Source organism: Staurois parvus, unplaced genomic scaffold (assembly GCF_062004578.1).
Source record: "Staurois parvus isolate SC_StPar_1 unplaced genomic scaffold, SC_StPar_1.0 ptg000106l, whole genome shotgun sequence".
Classification (NCBI taxonomy): domain Eukaryota; kingdom Metazoa; phylum Chordata; class Amphibia; order Anura; family Ranidae; genus Staurois; species Staurois parvus.
In genome coordinates this window covers 3,927,377-3,945,468 of record NW_028317902.1, presented here as the reverse complement: position 1 = coordinate 3,945,468, position 18,092 = coordinate 3,927,377, and the positions used below count along the sequence as shown (strand labels likewise).

Genomic DNA, 18,092 nt, shown 5'->3' with positions numbered 1-18,092 from the left:
CTTCCACCTTTTATACAGTCTCCAGGGGTCCCCCCTTTCACATACACTCTATTTCTTGGAGGTCAGCACAATAGGTCTTCAAATGCAAATCATAATTGTCACTCACCCTCCTCCTATGTCTTCTTCCAATGAGTGCCTTTTCGCTCGATTCCTCTGAGGGTCTGTTCATGGGGGGGAACTCCCCAGGGTCTCTTCAGACTCCTTGTCCAGGTCTCGATGATTCTCCTTCCACATTCTATTAGGCTCCAGGGTTACTAGGGGGATAGGGGGAGAGTGTGTCAGCCCCCGGCAAACAGGTCGGCACTGCTCTCTCCCTGCAAAACGCCGGCCAGCCGGCCGGCTTCCCGATCTCCCAGAGGTGCCTTGTGGCCGGTCACGTGATCGCGCCGGCCCCTCTCGTCTCCCAATTTTAATTTAATTAATTAATTAATTAATTTTAATTTAATTTGAATTTAATATGCAAACTAATGACAGGAAGGGATTCTCCAAACATTTCCTGTATGTAGATTTATTGTTTAGCTGTCTTTTAACTTCTTTTTCATAGTGATCCTCACTGAGGAGGACAATGTTCCATCCTTTGTTGCTGCTCCTGATAACCAAATCTTGGGCATTTTGTAGCTCTTTTACGGCTATTCTTTCATCCTTAGAGAGCTTATCCACCCTTCAAGATGTCCGGTTTATTCTTTTTAAAGTGATTGCAAAAAAACCATACTTCCCTGCTCTCGTGGACAATTGCACACAAGGGCACATTGGCGCCAGGCGGGCTATTTAACCTGGCTAGTGCCTTGCATTAGTGCCGTTTGGTCTTATACTTCTGAACATCCGTGCATCCTGTTACCTGTGATTCCATTGCTGATCTGATCTCTTATTGACCCTGCTAGAACGCTGCCTGTACCAACCCCTGGCCTACCCCTTGACTATTCTTCTGCCTGCTGTTTCTGCTTACTCTGCCAGATAGTTGCTGCCCCAGACTGCCTGACGTTGCTTTACTCTGATCCTGCACCTGAACCCGCTTATCCTTGCCAGTATCCTACTCCTGCACTTGTGTCATCTGCCTAGCCGTTCCTGCACTTCTGCCCGAGTGTCATCTGTCTAGCCGTTCCTGCATTTCTGCCTGAGTGTCATCTGCCTAGCCGTTCCTGCACTTCTGCCTGAGTGTCATCTGCCTAGCCGTTCCTGCACTTCTGCCTGAGTGTCATCTGCCTAGCCGTTCCTGCACTTCTGCCTGAGTGTCATCTGCCTAGCCGTTCCTGCACTTCTGTCTGAGTGTCATCTGCCTAGCCGTTCCTGCATTTCTGCCTGAGTGCCATCTGTCTAGCCGTTACTGCACTTCTGCCTGAATGTCATCTGCCTAGCCGTTCCTGCACTTCTGCCTGAGTGTCATCTGCCTAGCCCAGGGGTAGGCAACCTGCGGCTCTCCAGCTGTTCCAGGACTACAAGTTCCATCATGCCTCTGCAAGTCATAGCTGTAACTGTCAGTTTTGTAATGTTGCAATGCCTCATGGGAAATGTAGTTCCACAACAGCTAGAGAGCCGCAGGTTGCCTACCCCTGGCCTAGCCGTTCCTGCATTTCTGCCTGAGTGTCACCTGTCTTGCCGTTCCTGCATTTCTGCCTGAGTGTCATCTGCCTAGCCGTTCCTGCACTTCTGCCTGAGTGTCATCTGCCTAGCCGTTCCTGCACTTCTGCCTGAGTGTCATCTGCCTAGCCGTTCCTGCACTTCTGCCTGACTGTCATCTGCCTAGCCGTTCCTGCACTTCTGCCTGAGTGTCATCTGCCTAGCTGTTCCTGCACTTCTGCCTGAGTGTCATCTGCCTAGCCGTTCCTGCATTTCTGCCTGAGTGTCATCTGCCTAGCCGTTCCTGCACTTCTGCCTAAATGTCTTCTGCCTAGCCGTTCCTGCACTTCTGCCTGAGTGTCATCTGCCTAGCCATTCCTGCACCTCTGCCAGTGTGCCATCTACCAGCTGCTCCTGCATTCGTGAGGCATGTCAACATACATCCGCAGAAGTCCTACCAGGCACTCGTGCACCTCTATCAGGGCCCCTGAGCCAGAGCTGCAAGGGAGGCCCTCCTCTGCACTTCAGATTCTACCACCAGGTACCAAATTACCACTTTTACCACTTTTTAATCTATTGTATTAATGACTTGAAGACCTTCCATGTGTTCTATCTCCTTTGGCTGCATGTTCTGCCCTTTTAATTTCCTGATCCTTTCTCCTTTTCTAGGCCCTTTGCTTCTGACTTCCCTTTCTTTCTAATTTGGTAAATTTGACCTTTTCCTGTTTTGAGGTTCTTTTCTTCTAAAATACTCACTGATTTTACTGGTGTCTCACTATTGGTATCTTTTGACGTTTTATCTCCTCCTGATTGGGGTAGGGACCTAAAGCTCTTTTGTCTAGCGCACATGTATCAAATGCAAAGCCTGAAGGCCAAATCTGGCCTGTTAGGCCTTTTCATATGGCCCTCCCACATTCCCTGCAGCTGCGGCAGCAGAGAGGGGGACAGAAATCCTCTGCCAGATCCTGTGCTTCTCTGTGCAGCCACCCCCCCGGTGGCTGCAGTTTTCTGACCATGTTTAACGAATTGGCAAGTTTTGCACAGACCTTTTTTACATTTGTACATACCTACAATTGGTACGAGGCTAAGTGAATTGAATGTGTTGGTGGGGGGGTTATATTTGCTGGGGGCAAGTCTATTTTTGAGATTGGTGGCTCTGCGGTAAGTGTATTTGGGTTTCTTGTCCAGAATGTCTACTAGGTGAGGGTCTTGCAATAATATTGGCCAGTGCCTGTTAATGATGGATTCCATTTTGTGGAAGTGTTTATGGAATTTGGTTATGAATCTTACTTGGTTTAAGGGTTCTGTACTGTTGTGTGTTGGGTATCTGCCCTCTCGGTAGAAGGAGTAGGCATCATTTACCAAATCGTGTGGATAACCTTTGCCTTAGAATTTCTTGGTTAGGATGCCACTCTGGAGGTTGTAATCCGAGTCCGTGGTACAGTTTGGTCTAAGGCGACAGAATTGTCCTTTAGGTATATTCTGGATCCATTTGGGATGGTGACAGCTGTTGAAGTTAAGGTATGAGTTGCCGGATACGGGTTTAAAATGATTCTTTGTGTATATGTTGAGATTGTCGTGGTATAGTTCAAGATCAAGGAATACTAACGTGTCTTTGTGGTGAATGGAGGTGAAGGATAGACCAAAAGGATTGGAATTACAATGGGTTAGAGACTGGTCTATGTGTGTTGTAGGGCCATCCCAAATGACAATGATGTCATCTATATAACGGCCGTAGAAGATGATGTGTGAGGCAAAGGGGTTGTTGCGCCATATGTATGTGTCCTTCCAGAAGCTCATAGTTAGGTTGGCGTATGAGGGTGCAAAGTTGGCTCCCATAGCCGTGCCTTGTGTTTATAGATAAAAATCATTGTTGAATGTAAAATAATTGTGTTTGAGACAGAAGGTGGTGGCATCTATTATAAAGGATGATTGTATGGGATTGAGTGATGGATCCAAGGATAGATAATGTTGGATGGCAGTAATGCCTACGTCATGCGGTATCGAAGTGTACAGTGAGCAAACATCCAGTGAGACCCAACAATAATCAGGTTCCCATGTATATGTTTTTAGCAATTATAACAAGTGTCCACTGTCTCTGATGTATGAATGTTGGGCCTGTGCCAGTGGTTGTAGGATGTGATCAATGTATTGTGAACATCCACTGGCAATGCTTCCTGTAGCCGCTACAATTGGTCTTCCTGGTGGGTTATTAAGGTTTTTATGAACTTTGGGTAGAACGTAGACGTACGGGGTGTTATAGAAGTCCTTGGATAAAAAGGAGGCTTCCTGTTTAGTGATGACTCCCTCAAGTAAAGCTGTGTTTGTTAGTAGTAGGGCTTCTTGTTTAAATTCAGGTAGCAGATCTTTGGTTAATTTGAGGTAAGTGGATTTGGAGATTAGTATCTTCCATGTCAGATGAGGTGCCAGTCTGTTGTTTTTTTATGGATTGAATGTGAAAGAATCTCTTTAGGGTAAGGTTGCAAAATAATTTGTTTAGGTCTTTGAATAGTGTGAACAGGTTAGGTGGGGAGGTGGGGGCAAAGTTTAGACCCCGATTAAGCAGAGAGATTTCAGTGTCTGATAATTGATGGTTCGATAGGTTGAAGATTTTTACAGTTTGCGATGTTTGTGTTTGGTGTGTGGTGCGGTGTTTACTTCACCCCCCCCCTACAGCCTCTGTGTGTTTTTATTTTCCGTGGGGGGAATTTAGGCCTAAAAAAGGAGAAGAAGTGGCGGTAGGTGAAGAGTGGGTGGAGTTCCACTGACCACGTGATATACTGTTTATCCTGTCCCTGCGGCCTCTTATATGTGGGGCGTACCATCAGACCACTCCATGCCAGATTCGGAGAGTGCAGACGCCTCATAGAAGATGGTAAGGACAAACACAGTGTTACCCGTCACTTCCTGGAATATCATCATAAATCCACTGACGGCCTACAAGTCTGCATTTTAGAATCCATCGCCAAAAGTCTTATAGAGTCTGAATGCTTTAATAAACTCTGCTCACAAGAAACTTATTGGATATTTATACTAGATACACTCTCCCCAGGGGGGACTTAATGAGGAATTAGACATCAACACCATACTATAAACCCTTTTACAATTTCATTTACTATACTATATTTTCTTTTGCTTCTTATTCTTTCTTGCTCTCTTAATTTTTAATTTTTTTTTCATGATTTGTTTATTTTCTATTGTGTATCTTTTCATTTTATATATTTATTTATTCATTTTTTATTCTCCCAATTTTTTATTCTCCTAATTTTGTATTCTCTGAATTTAATTTCTATTTAAATTCGATCAATCTCAATTTTTATTCTAAATTTTACTTTTTTTTTTTTATTTTTTTAGTATTTGTTTAGTACTTTTTATACATTTTTTAGTTTATATTCTCCTAAACCCGCCCACATTGCCACATCTATGCATCATCCCCTCACTATCCCATATCTATATTAATTCATTTTAATACATTTTTTACTTCATATTAATTTTACTTCATTCAAATTGATATTCATATCCATCACTAAGTTTATTCTTAACCTTCATTTTACAATCTACACCATTCCCTTTACTGATATCTAAGGGAGGATTATGATAGAACCCCCCCCCCCCCCTTTTTTATCATCCTCACTATTACCATTATTTCATTTATTGTTATTCCATCAGTTATAATTACTATGCCCATTACTTCTATTAAGTCCTTAATCACTATAATCACACCATTTTCAACCATATGGGCTATTTGTCATACCACTGCTACTTGTTATTTACTATTCATTATTTACTAAATGTACCACTGTTATCCCATGTTGATGTATCACTTTTGCTCAATTTGTTCAACATTATTATCTCAGATTTTCCAATTTACACAATATCTTAGTTTTCTTACAGCGTGTACACTCACACATAGCCCCCCCCCCCTTTTTTTTTAATCACATTATGTTTCTTCTTTGTTATTTTTATTTATTTTTCATTTTATTTTTATTTTTCTATTTATTTATTTTTCTTTTTCTTCTTCTTATTTTCTTTTTCTTTTTGATTTTATTATATTTTTACCATCCTTTTTCCTTTTTTTCATTTTTTCACCCATCTCATTTACTTTTTTTCATTTGTTCACTGTTCCCATCCATTCATCTTCCACATTTACTTTCCACAATTTTTTCCCCTCTTTTTTCATTTTTTTCTTCTTTTGTAAATTTCCCCCTTTTTTTCTCCGTGACTTTCCATCCATTTACATTCTAATCTAATAATCATCTTACAGCAATGGTTCAAACACTTGTTTAATCACATGTGTACCCATTTGACTGGTTAATTGAAGTGTCAATTAGCCTCCTATTTCCGTATAAAGACAACATCCTTCTTCCACCTCCCCCTGCTTGATAAAGGAGCGCACTTCCACCTTCGCAGGCCAGGGAATGCTCCGAAATGTGTCGCAGTGCATTCTGGGTATCTGACGTCATCACGGCCAGGCCGCCGCTGCGTTCCAGCTTGCGTTCCACCCAGCTCTGAAGGGAGGACGTGCACGCTGGCCGGCTCCTCAGCTGTTCCCCTCCAGCCACCACGCTGCTCCAGCGGCATGCTGACTACACCATCCTCCATTCTGATGACAGCTCTTCACCCTGTACACCCATCTGACCGATGTTACAACCTACTACGGTTTTTTAATGCTTATATCAACCTCAACCATGTGAGTGTTTCTACCTTTCAACCTTAATAAAGTGGTATGCTGCACTTAGAGGCGCTTCTTCTCCTTCTCTTACTCCACTGAACAGCAAGGGGTTCATTGGGAAAGTTTTGGAGGCCAGGGATGCTTTGCTTCTGTGTCCAGTGCCTATAGAGACTAAGCAGAAATGTACAAATCGCACTTGGTACCATAGGATATTATCTGTTGCTATCTCTAGTAATTCAGTACTGGCTATGGAAAATAATTGTAAGGATACAGCATACAAATGATATGTATGTAAACTCTCCCTATATAACTGGGTTATATACTGCTAGTGTATTTATTCCTACTAAGTTTAAATTCTAGGGATGCACCAATACCCTTTTTTATCGGCGAGTACAAGTACAGAAACTTTCGGTCAAGTACTCGCTGATACCGAGTACCGATACTTTGTAGTGCGATTTGCAGCAGAAGCGTTGGGGAAACAACATGAGATTCGATTAGGAATGGCACTGCATTCCTGTTCAAATTGCATGCCAATCTTTGCAGTGCGATTTGTGCCCATTCATTTTGTATGGATGCAAATCGCACTGCAAAGCATTGGTTTGGGGTATTAGGAGCATTTTCATGAGTACTTATGAGAATACTGATATTGGTATCATCCCTACTAAATTCTCTCAGATATGTTAGGCAAGATTTTCATTTTTACATTTAAAATCAAGGTAATTTAAATGTTCTTCAGATAACATGTTCAGAATGTAGTACAATACATTTTAATGAAAGCCTTAGAAGTTAGCCTTCCCAATTATTAAACTGTATACTTTACATAATATTCTAAATATTCTGGATAAAAATAACACAACTGCACACAAGCCATTAATTTGAAGGAAGTTTATTGATTAGAGATTTTAGTTACAGTTAAGAGTTTTGTGGCACATATAAAGGAAATGTAAGAAAATCAGAAAAATAATCAAAAAGGTATATTTCATGATTTAATTTTATATTTTTTTTGTATTTTTCATGCATGCTGTCCTATTCACTACGTTTTGAAGTTCAAAATGCACCTAGAAAATAAATTTAAATTAGCCATATCAATAAACAACTAAATATAATGCATTCAGTACTGCAGCATGAAGAATATTTTATGTGTATCTCTTGTCTGCACACAAAAACTTGACAAGAAGATTATTCAGATTTAAAGATGTAACTTTGGGTAGTGTTTTGATCAGTAATTAGGTGAAATTCAATGCATTTAAAAGCAGAGGTCATGTTAACAATATAGTATATGTAGTGAAAAATTACTTCTTAGTCTCTTAGCACTGTATTAATTCATATCAGATAATATTGAAATATTTGCAGTTCATGAATTTTGAATCCAAAACTTTCTTTAATTTCAATCTTCTAAAACTTAGTGCACTTTCATATTATGATGCCGTTGTAGTAAATACCTTCTCAGAAAAGACAGTGAAGGTTGCTCATCAGAGCACTTGTATGGCAAACTGTGACAATTTACCCAGCCTACAGATCCAGTCAATTATTGAGTCATTACTTATGATGGTAATGAAGTCTATGCCTTTTTTGATGCTGAATGTGGTATCGATGACCACAAATGTGATAGTGTTTGTTATGTTGTGCACCAGAAAAACGTATAAAAGGCAGGAAACTGAAAATTGTTATGGTCAATGGCATCACTGATGGGATCCAAGATGAAAATCAGAGGTATTTAGTACCCTCATCCATCATCCATGTCTGCTCAGTTATTATACTACTCTGCTGTGGTTTTCCTATGCTGACCACAACTCACTCATCAGATTTTTGTCACCTTCTCTACCCTATAGAATTTTACAGGCCTTAAATCTACCTATTCTTTTTTGCATCAAGCAAGTTGCTCTGCCTGCTTCTCTTCCTTTCACCCAAAAATGTCTTCTCCACCTCCATACCATGAGCCATTTCCCAGACTTTATTCATTTTCTCATCATCTGTGCCACACTGATTAGAAACCAAATCCGATTTACACAGAGTAAGGGAACTCATTTGCCAAATTGCAATCCTCCCACCAAAGCCAACACAACACTCCTGTGACACTGGCATCACCCAAAGGAATGAAGGATTTTATGTTTTCAGGATTCAGCTGTCTCTTCCCTTGGAACCCATCTTGATTCCATGTCACAATGTCATAGTCTGGTGGCTTTCCTGCAACTGCAAATGTGTGATGTACTCGTTAAAGGTGATTGTTGTGGAAGTATGAGATTATTCAACTGTCTGGATAAAAGAGGGAAATGCTAACATGTGTTGCATATGTCAGTCTGCGCACAATTACTGATGCCACTAGCTTCCTTACCCCTTTAGCCATTTATATTTTAAGTAGCATGGATGTCAGCTTTACCTCTGCTAACGACATGTCCAAAATATATTTTTGGGTGGCATAGTAAATAGCACTGAACTCACAAACTCTAACAGAACAATGAGTGGAAATTCTACTACAAAGTGCTTTAAAGCGGTTCTAAAGGCTGAAGGTTTTTTCAGTATGCAGCTTCCCCCACAGCCTCCCCAATATTTACCTGAGCCCAGTCGCATCCAACGATGTGTACAAGAGCGGCTGCTTTTTGTGGTCTGTGCCTCCTCATTAGCTGAGAGACCATTGATCTTCAAGTGGTTAATAGAGGAACAACTTTTTTTTTTGCTTGAACAGTTTCTCAGTTTAGAAAACTTTAGCAGCTTTTAGGTCGTAAAACATCAAGCTCAGGACAGCCCTTGGTGGTATACTATGCCTGACAGTGCTGGGTAGAGAGAGCGAACACTAGTGTCAGGCTGGAACTCAGCTGCTTGGGAGAAATATCATAAATCAACAGACAGCTCAGTTTTGATCATTAATACTAACTTAGGCATACAAGTCTTGTGCCTAAAGGTGTCATATTCAATAAAAACGTATTTGCACGGAGTTGCTGACATTTGTGTGCAGTTAGCAACACATTAACATATCACATTTATTGCTGGAACGTGAGGGTAAGCTTTTCCTAAAATAAAGTTTCATTATAAGCCCTTCTGTTTTATTTTCTTGAAGTAAAATCCTGGTAGATGCATCAAAGAAGTATCAAACAAAATATATATAATATTCAACTTACCACAAGGTAATTAATGTCATGAGCTGTTTCCATCCACCCTAACGACCAAGACCTAGTAGATCATCTGGGTCGATCTTGGGAACAAAATAAATACATATATATAAATATACATATATATACATATATACACAGTAACTTAAAAAAGTAAGGAACCATATTGCTTCATGTCACGTTTGCATTGCAATATTTGGACTATTGAAATTTACATAAAATATAGATACTGTATTTTTAAGTTTCAGACTGCAGTGCAAAAATGGAAGACTATGTGATGCCTGATTGAACCACGGGAAAAAGCATTGCCTTTTATGGATTAAGGCCTTAGCTATACTTTATGGTGACATTTTAAGTATCATGATTTAATAAAGACAAGAACCTTTGGATACAGAGGCAGGTAGCAATACAGAAAAGAGGTCGTTCACACTGGTGGCAGTGCGGAATGCCCTCTGAACAGCAATATGCAGTGGATTACTTTTCAGAGGGTGGCATAGCAGCATTTGACAGACAATCCTGCCATTTTTTGGATTTCTGCTTTTTTTTTTTTTTTTAATATCAAGGGTGATTTTGATTTAAAAAAACTGCACAGCAATCACAAGCCAAGCATTGGGCCCACAATTGCAGTGAGCTCACACTGACTTCAGAGGTGAGTTTCACAGGCATTGCCACCTTGTCATACTCTGCGAGCTGAGTTAAAATTGACACAGCCATGCCATGTGTACAGCCCGCATTTGCTGCAATGTTTGAATTTAGGTGGGTGGTGGGGGGAGTTATTGAATGATGGTTCTACCATCTCTTTTTACTTCCCTCCCCGGCCATCAATGTGAGAGCCCTAAAAGGCATGGAATTTCTTACAGTGAAAGATTGGAAACTTGAGTATCTTTGGTTTGGAAAAGACATGTTAGAGGTAATTTAATTAAAATATTTAAATATGTCAAAAGCCAATACAACAATTTGGTGAATTGACTTTTTATTATGAGGACTGTACAGAGTACAAGGGGACATCCGCTGTGTATGGAAGAAAGGAGATTTTATCATCAGTCTAGAAAGAATTTCTTTACAGTAAGGGTGTAAGCTGTAGAATGCTTTACTGCATGATTAATAATGACACAGAAAATGGAATTTAACAAAGGAATGAATGATTTTTTTGCAACTACTGAAGTCATAAAGACTAAGGTCAGTAGAGCAGTAGTTTGGTCCATGGATTTGATCCAACTGCCCTTGGCATGTCAAGAAAGACTTTTTTTCCTCCTCTGTGGAAATAAAATAGCAACAGTTTCCCAAGGGGTTTTGTTTTTCCTACTCTGAACCAAATCTGCAGGAGCTGATAATGTTTGTATTTGATAGGCTTGTATTTGATAAGTTTGTTTCCTTTAACCCACTGCCTGAGCTGATATTGCATTGTTTTTACACATTAAAATCATTTTAAGCCTGAAAATTAGTTAAAACCCCCAAACTGTATATATTGTCTATAAACAGAGAGCCTGGAGAATAAAATGGTGGTAGTTTCATTTTTTATGTCACATCATTACAAAGGTTTATTAAATGCAAATTTTCAGTAAAAAATACACTAAAGTTAAAGTCTAAAGGTTTTTTTCACCTTAGTGCATTCTCTGCATTAAGCTAAAAAAAAAGTCCATAATCAACTTCTCCCAGCCCTTTCTAAATACTTCCTTGAGTCTTTTCTTGATCCAGCATTGTGCCTGAGAGCAGTAGTCCTGCTTTCTCTCTACTCACAGGACTCAGAGGCAGAAGTCATTGGCTCCTGCTGCTGTCAATCACATCCTTTGAAGAGGAAATGGGGGGTGGGGCACATTGTGTGCATCTATAGATGTACACAGCCTGGCTTGAGCCCACACATGTGCCCCAATAGCAAGAGCCTTGCTATGGGGGGCACTCTGAAGGGAGGAGGAGCCGAGAGCACCAGCAGGAGACTCCAAAAAAGGAGGTTCAGAGCCACTCTGTGCAAAACCATTGCAAAGAGAAAAGAAGTATAACATCTTCATTATTTTAAGAAAAGAAAAATTAACCTTTACAACCACTTTATTTTAGTGCACACAAATGCAATATATTAGCCAATCGTTTGGTAAAATATGAAAGATTAGGTTTGGACGTGTGCACAAAACCCCCTGCTGCTACCGACATATGCCATACATCATTGGCAAGGGGTTAAACATGCATGTACAATTTATCTAAATTTATATATTGTACTCTGTCATTATGTAAATTAAAGCCAAACTCTATCACTTTAAATAAGTTCAATTGGACCAGGCTGGTCCAAAAGAACTATTACCTTCAATAATATATGAACCCGCTGAGAGTCCTGAATAAGCTGTATGTAGTATCAGATTCATACAGTATACAGAGCTGTGTTCGGGCAGCAGGACAGGGACTTGTCATCCCATTCCTAGAACTGGAACACTGCTCAGCCATCCACAGGATGCTTTGTGTTTTCCGAATGAGTGCAAAGCTTCCTCTGATTGGCTGAGATGGAGATCATGACACCATCTCCCTGCCTATCCAGCTCAGCCAATCAGAAGAAACCTTCTATTCATTTAGAAATCATTAAGCTTCATGTGAATGGCTGAGCAGCGCTATCTCAGGTGCTGCTAAAACATGGGGCTGTATACTGTATGTAGTTGATGCGACATACAGTTTATACAGTGCTGACAGCGAGACCTGCTTGATCCAATGTAACTATTTTAAAGTGAGAGAAAGCTGGAGTCAGGCTACTTTCACATTGATCGGCCACAAAAACACAGCAAAAAGACGCAGGCGTTTTAACTGCACTTTTGCCGCGTTTTGTGAGCATTTTTTAAAGGACACGCAACTTAAAAGTGCACCAAAAACGCTTCTCAGAGGCTTTGGTTTTTAGGCGTTTTCCCAGCATTTTCCATTGATTTCAATGGGAAGAGGCATATTTGGGTTGTGTTTTTTAACGCACCAAACATGCCCCAAAGATGCTGCAAGCAGGAGTTTTTACACCGCAGCACAAGTGCAACACCTCAGTGTGAAAACATACATAGATATACATTCACATACATAGGGAAGCATTTTTCCAGGCGCTTCTTTAATGCAAAAACGCTTCAAAAACTCCTCTGTGTGAAAGTAGCCTTAGGCTTTAATTCTGTACTGTTTTCATGACCCTAAAGCAGGGCAGACACAGAATAAAACCTTGAGAGGGGTCTTGTTTAGGACATCACTGTATTTGTGCATTAGTGGATAGAACAACTTTAGAAATTAGAATTGTTGACAGCTTAGATTTAGATAAAACTATGTCTAAAGAGTCTTAGAGAAAATTTGGTTTAGACCAGACTAGTTCTTTAGGAGCAGTGGAGTGTGAAAATCAACATAAAGGTTGGACATAATTATTTTTTCACCCTCATTATCAATGATGCTATTAGGCCTCCCTCACACTATATGTGCAGAAAAACGGATGGAAACTGAAAATTTCACTTGCAGAGACATCAGTTTACATCAATTTTCATGAATGCTTCAATGAGTTTTATACATGTTGGATCCCTGAGCAGAAACAATCTGTACGTGATACTAGTGTAATGGTGTGAGCAGGGCACATAGAGAACAATTGATTTTGCTGTGCCCTTGCAGAACGCATGCAGAAAAACTGACGTATGTGCACCATGGTGTGAACAAACCCTTACCCTAGGTTACACCCAGTGGCATCCCAAGGCAGGTGCGGGAGGTGCAGCCCGCATCAGTTTACACCGACCGCACGGGGTGACACCGGACCCGCTCCACGAAAAGGTGAGTTGTAAAGCAAGCCGACGATCCCCGCAGAATGGATCAGATCTGCGGATTGGGGAGAATAATGGATCGGACTCTGATCCATTATGCTCAGTCCTCAGATCCAAACCATCCTACGGAGGTCGTCGGCATGCAACCTATATGGGGTGACACCGGACCTGCTCCAAGTAAAGGTAAGCTGTAAAGAGAGCCAACGATCCCCGCAGGATGGATTGGATCTGCGGATTGAGCATAATGGATCGGAGTCCGATCCATTCTACTCAATCCGCAGATCCGATCCATTCTGCGGGGAATGTCGGAGGGGGTGTCACCAAGTGTTACTGCACTGGGTGACACCAACCCTAGGAACGCCTCTGTTTACACCTATACGTTTTTGCAGCGATTTGCAGAAATGCAGTACAGTCCATTTAACATGATCTCCTATGGGACAGGTTCAAATCTCTGCATTTTTTTATTGGAAAGGGTCAGGGACCTTTTTTGAATGCAAAATTTTGCATTTTTGGTTCCATAGACTTCAATGGGAACACTGCGGAAAAGCATGTATTGCATTTTTGCCACATTTTTTATGCGTTTTTGATGCGTTTTGTGTATAAAATCTGTCTAGCAACTAGAAAAATTATAAAAAAGAAAACAAAAGCAAAACGCATCAAACACGTGGCAAAAAAAGTAAAACATGTAAGTGCAAAAAGGCAAAATGCAATGCAGAAACGCCTCAAACGCAACCTGCTTAGGTGTGAACCTAGACTTATTGTTAGAGTGAACTCTGTCTTTGATCATAGACTGTTGCTGTAGATAAACTGTACTTAAAGAAATGTTTATACTTTTAGATATGATTTATCCAAACCTAAAGCAGATTATACTTACAATGCAGAATCTCAAAAATAATACTGCTTAAAATAAATAGCTTATGCAAAGCCGTATTTACTAAGGAATGCATTTCAAACTTACCAGCGGACATACAATATCAGCAATCAGTTTGGAGTCCTATAATAAAGATAGCATAAGATAAAATAATTAACACATTAAGATAAAGCTATTTAAACAGTGGAATATTGTTTAGGTATTCATGCTGTTACATTTTTGCAGCTGTAAAGAAACATCACATAAATGTAGCACCCTTCTAGTTAGCTAGGGGGAGCTAGCTACTTTTTTTCAGCAAGAAAGGCTGAGTAGTAGCCTGGGCTGAGTCAGAGGGTCAGTTTTAGGCCAGAGCTGAGGGCTTTGCAGGTGAGTTCCCTGATACCTCCCCCTGCTCTAGAAACTTAGAGAAGGTTCTGTAAGCAGTGGGTGGGATGAGGAGGAGCTGGCCTGCACACTTATAGGACACTGGCCAATCCCCAAGCAGGAGGCTTGACATGGGGCCAGGGCAGCCTTTAAGTGTGAATGAGCCTGCTCAGCAGGAGAAGAGTTCAGGTGGAAGATGTGAGAGAAGGCTGAGATGTAGGAGCCTGGGAGGGGGCCCAGTGGGAAGGGGCCTACCTACAGGCTGGGACCTTGAAAGAAGGAACACCTTTGGAGCCAGGGAAGGAGCCAGCCCAGCAGAAGGCCTGAAAGCAGCCACCAACCCTATTAGCTCACAGGATCGGACTGAGTGAGTAATCCTACACCCCCTGGGCCAGAGAGGGGGAGAGGGCACTCTGGTGTGAAACCTGACTAGCCCTCATCTGGGACTGTTAACATTTAGCCCTAGTTCACACTAATGCGGTGCGGCAGATCAGATGTGATTTGCACAGGAACCACACCGCATTCCCGTGAAAATCACATGCAATGTCTGCGGTGCGATTTGAGCCATACATTTTGTATGGCTCAAATCGCATCTGCACCAAAAAGACGCAGGACCCTTTTTTTCCCGCACCTGATTTGCATCGCATGAGAGTTCACACCCATGCGATACAAATTCTGGTAATCACTCTGTGTTTTGTGATCTGTTTTGGGGTGTCGTTTAACATTGACACTCGTAACAGTTCGCTTGGATACTGTACAATTGCAATGCAGTGCGGGAAACAAACAGGATTCACTGCATTTCCTACACCGCATTAGTGTGAACCAGGGCTCAAAGTGGCAGCTTCGGATCCCCTTGCCCAGGGATTTCCTCCAGATAGGTGGATGAGAAGAGGATTCATCTAGGGTCTGGGGTAGTACACCAGGAGAGGCTGGAGAGCTCTCCCAGAAGAAAATTTCCTATCCTGCTCTTGTACATAGTTGCCAGGAAATTGTCCCCAGTTTACTGTTCCTTGGGCATCCCATGCATCCCTCTACCCTAAAAAATAAGTTTAAGGACTGTTTAATGTCTATGGAGTGCATTTCTGAGAAAATGCGTGTTGCCTGGCTGTGCAGGACTATAGGAGGACCCAAATCTTCAGCAACTCCTAAGGGCAGAGTGCTACATAGAGGTTACAAGTTTTTATTTTTCTTCAGCTGTAAAGTAGTTAGGCGGAATTTTTATTCTGGAAAATTAAAAAACAAAAAGTGTTTTTTGATTCCTGGTTGCTTTACTCCTAATTTGCCTAATGTAATATTAGCTGTATACAGCAGAATGAGGAATGCATACATAAATCATGAACCAACAGAACATTTTACCGCAGCAATAAGGAGTACTTTCTCAATCAGACCCTGAAGTACTTGTTTGCTAAGTGATCCCAGAAATGTTTCCTTAAAAAATAAAACAAATAAATTAGTGAAATCCTAAAACCACACAGACTGTTAGAGGTTAATACAAAGTAGCATTATTTAATGTGTTTATTGCTTTATATCTTTGTTGTATATTTTAGTTTAGCTTTTTTTGGTAGTATTTCAATAAACAAAAGAAGACCAAAAATTTTGAAAAACTCAAGTTTTTCTTGTTGTTGTTCTTTCTAAGTGTATGCCTAATGTGTTTTGTTACAATTCTTTGGTGAAAATAACCAAAATTAGTGTATATTATTTAGTCTGTAGGAAATTATAAAGTCCGTAAACTATGGCATATATCTGAAAATTGGTCAATCCTGACTGCACTGATCTCATTTCTTAAGGCCCAAAAATGTCAGGACAGTACAGATATCCCCAAAATTACCCCTTTTTGGAAAGTAGACAGTCTGCGGTGTTTAGTAAGAGGCATGGCAAGTTTTTTGAAGTTGTAATTGTTTGTCATAATTTTTGAAAATGAAGATATTGTAAAAAACTAATTTTCACAATATTATTTTTCAAATACTTTCACTAAGCAGTACAGCGTTATCATATAACTGGTGTGGCGGCGATCAGAGACACTGACTGGTGACCGTGTTGAAAAAAAAAAAATTTTTTTTTAAATTATTTATTTAATTACTTTTTTTTCTCTTTTTTTAACTATATATATATATATATATATATATATATATATATATATATATAATTTTTTTTTTTTATGAAACACTGTGGCCACATTTTGCGCATTATTAGCCACACAATAGGTTTGGCTAAGACAGGAGGTGAGCGGACACCTATTATTTTGCACCGAGAGTGTTCCACGGCACAGAGTTTGACACTAACAAGATTGCAAGCACAGAGTGGACTATAGTATATTTAATATGCACTTTACACAGTTTTGCACTGTTTGTAGCACTTTTTTAGCACTCTTTGTTCATTGCATTTTCAATTTATTATTTAATATTTTGTATATTTGTTTATATGGTTTTGATATTTAGATGCACATTGTAGAGCGCGACATATATGGTAATATTTATATATATTTTTTATGCACAATTTATGAGTATGTGTATAGTGTTGCTGCACTACCTATTTATGGATATTTATTAGGTTTATTTAATTAATCATTTAGCAACAGTTTTTGCACAATAAGGGAATATCACATTTTAGCTCACAAGTATTTTCAAATTTTTTGACAGTAACAGATCTCGCCGCGGCACATGCAAGGCAGCGATCCGAGAGGACATCATATGAAGCCCACCCAGACCGACGAGAGTCCCGCTCAGCCATCATTCTCCTATGGGGATCGGGAACTGGTTAAGTAAGGCAAAATCCAAATGGATTTATGAAACCCTGGTACCGAAAGAACTCAATGTTGATTGAGTGCTTTATCTTAGAGAGATTCGTTAATTCTGTAAATTATATGGATTTATTATGCATATACATAATTTTTACATGATTTATTAAATATACATTTTAGATTACCATATGTTATAATATATATTGTAAACGGGAACCACACTTTGTAACCATTAGCGGGTTCTTTAAATATACACTAGTTAGGATTTCAGGCTGTTGAGCGATGTATCGCTGCACAGAGTAAATATTGCTATATCTATACATGCTATTTATATTCACTCAGTAATTAAGGATGAGTAAGGCTTACAAGTGGACGATGAGAGTGTTGCCATAGATACGTATAAACAGTTGGTATAGACAAAAGACGGCTAGCATCAGCCGACTCCAAACCTTCTGATGAAGCCACGCTCATGGCGTAATGTATAAGGGCTAGGAGCCAATGATGTAGTGTTCCAGATCATGTGACAAACGAGGAGAATGTAGAGACACGGAGCAAGCGATGTACTACCAAGGGAATGAGTATGTGAGATATCTGCCTGTGGGAGCTCTTGCTCACAAGATACGGATTCCATATCCCAGAGGGGATCTATGTGCTGGAATGCTTTTACTATGTTGTGCACCAGTCCAGTGCACATTTTAATGTGAGTGTCTTTCTAGCTTTTCGTTTAAATAAATTTGTTATATACGGAAAACATTATGATATTTTATTATATTGTGGGCATGATGTCAGGAAATTCAAAAGAGAACAAGAGGACATTCCTAATTCAACAGAAGCTAAATCTCCACTACCCTTAAAGGGACAAGCGCTATATAATCAATAATCTAGTAGGTCCATATCTTAAGGTGAGAGGCTGGTGGTGGTGGTTCTATCACAAAAGGTGATGAAGGTGCATGAAGACAGGTGCACTCACTGAGGAATTGGTGTGGTGAACCAGGAACAGTCATTAATGCAGCCACTGAGG

The 18,092-nt window shown here is 40.3% G+C and overlaps 1 protein-coding gene across 1 annotated transcript in view; it reads right to left on the bottom strand.

The window, feature by feature from the left end:
- Nucleotides 1-7,099: 7,099 nt before the first annotated feature.
- Nucleotides 7,100-18,092, bottom strand: part of LOC149467533 (uncharacterized) — a 38,282-nt gene continuing 27,289 nt past the window's right edge. The window contains exons 12-15 of the mRNA XM_089671496.1: nt 15,688-15,759; nt 14,056-14,091; nt 9,349-9,422; nt 7,100-7,287 (exon numbers count right to left, since the gene is read on the bottom strand). Coding sequence (XP_089527622.1) covers nt 9,387-9,422; nt 14,056-14,091; nt 15,688-15,759 — 144 coding nt within the window. The 3' untranslated portion in view covers nt 7,100-7,287; nt 9,349-9,386. The remainder of the gene's footprint in view (nt 7,288-9,348; nt 9,423-14,055; nt 14,092-15,687; nt 15,760-18,092) is intronic.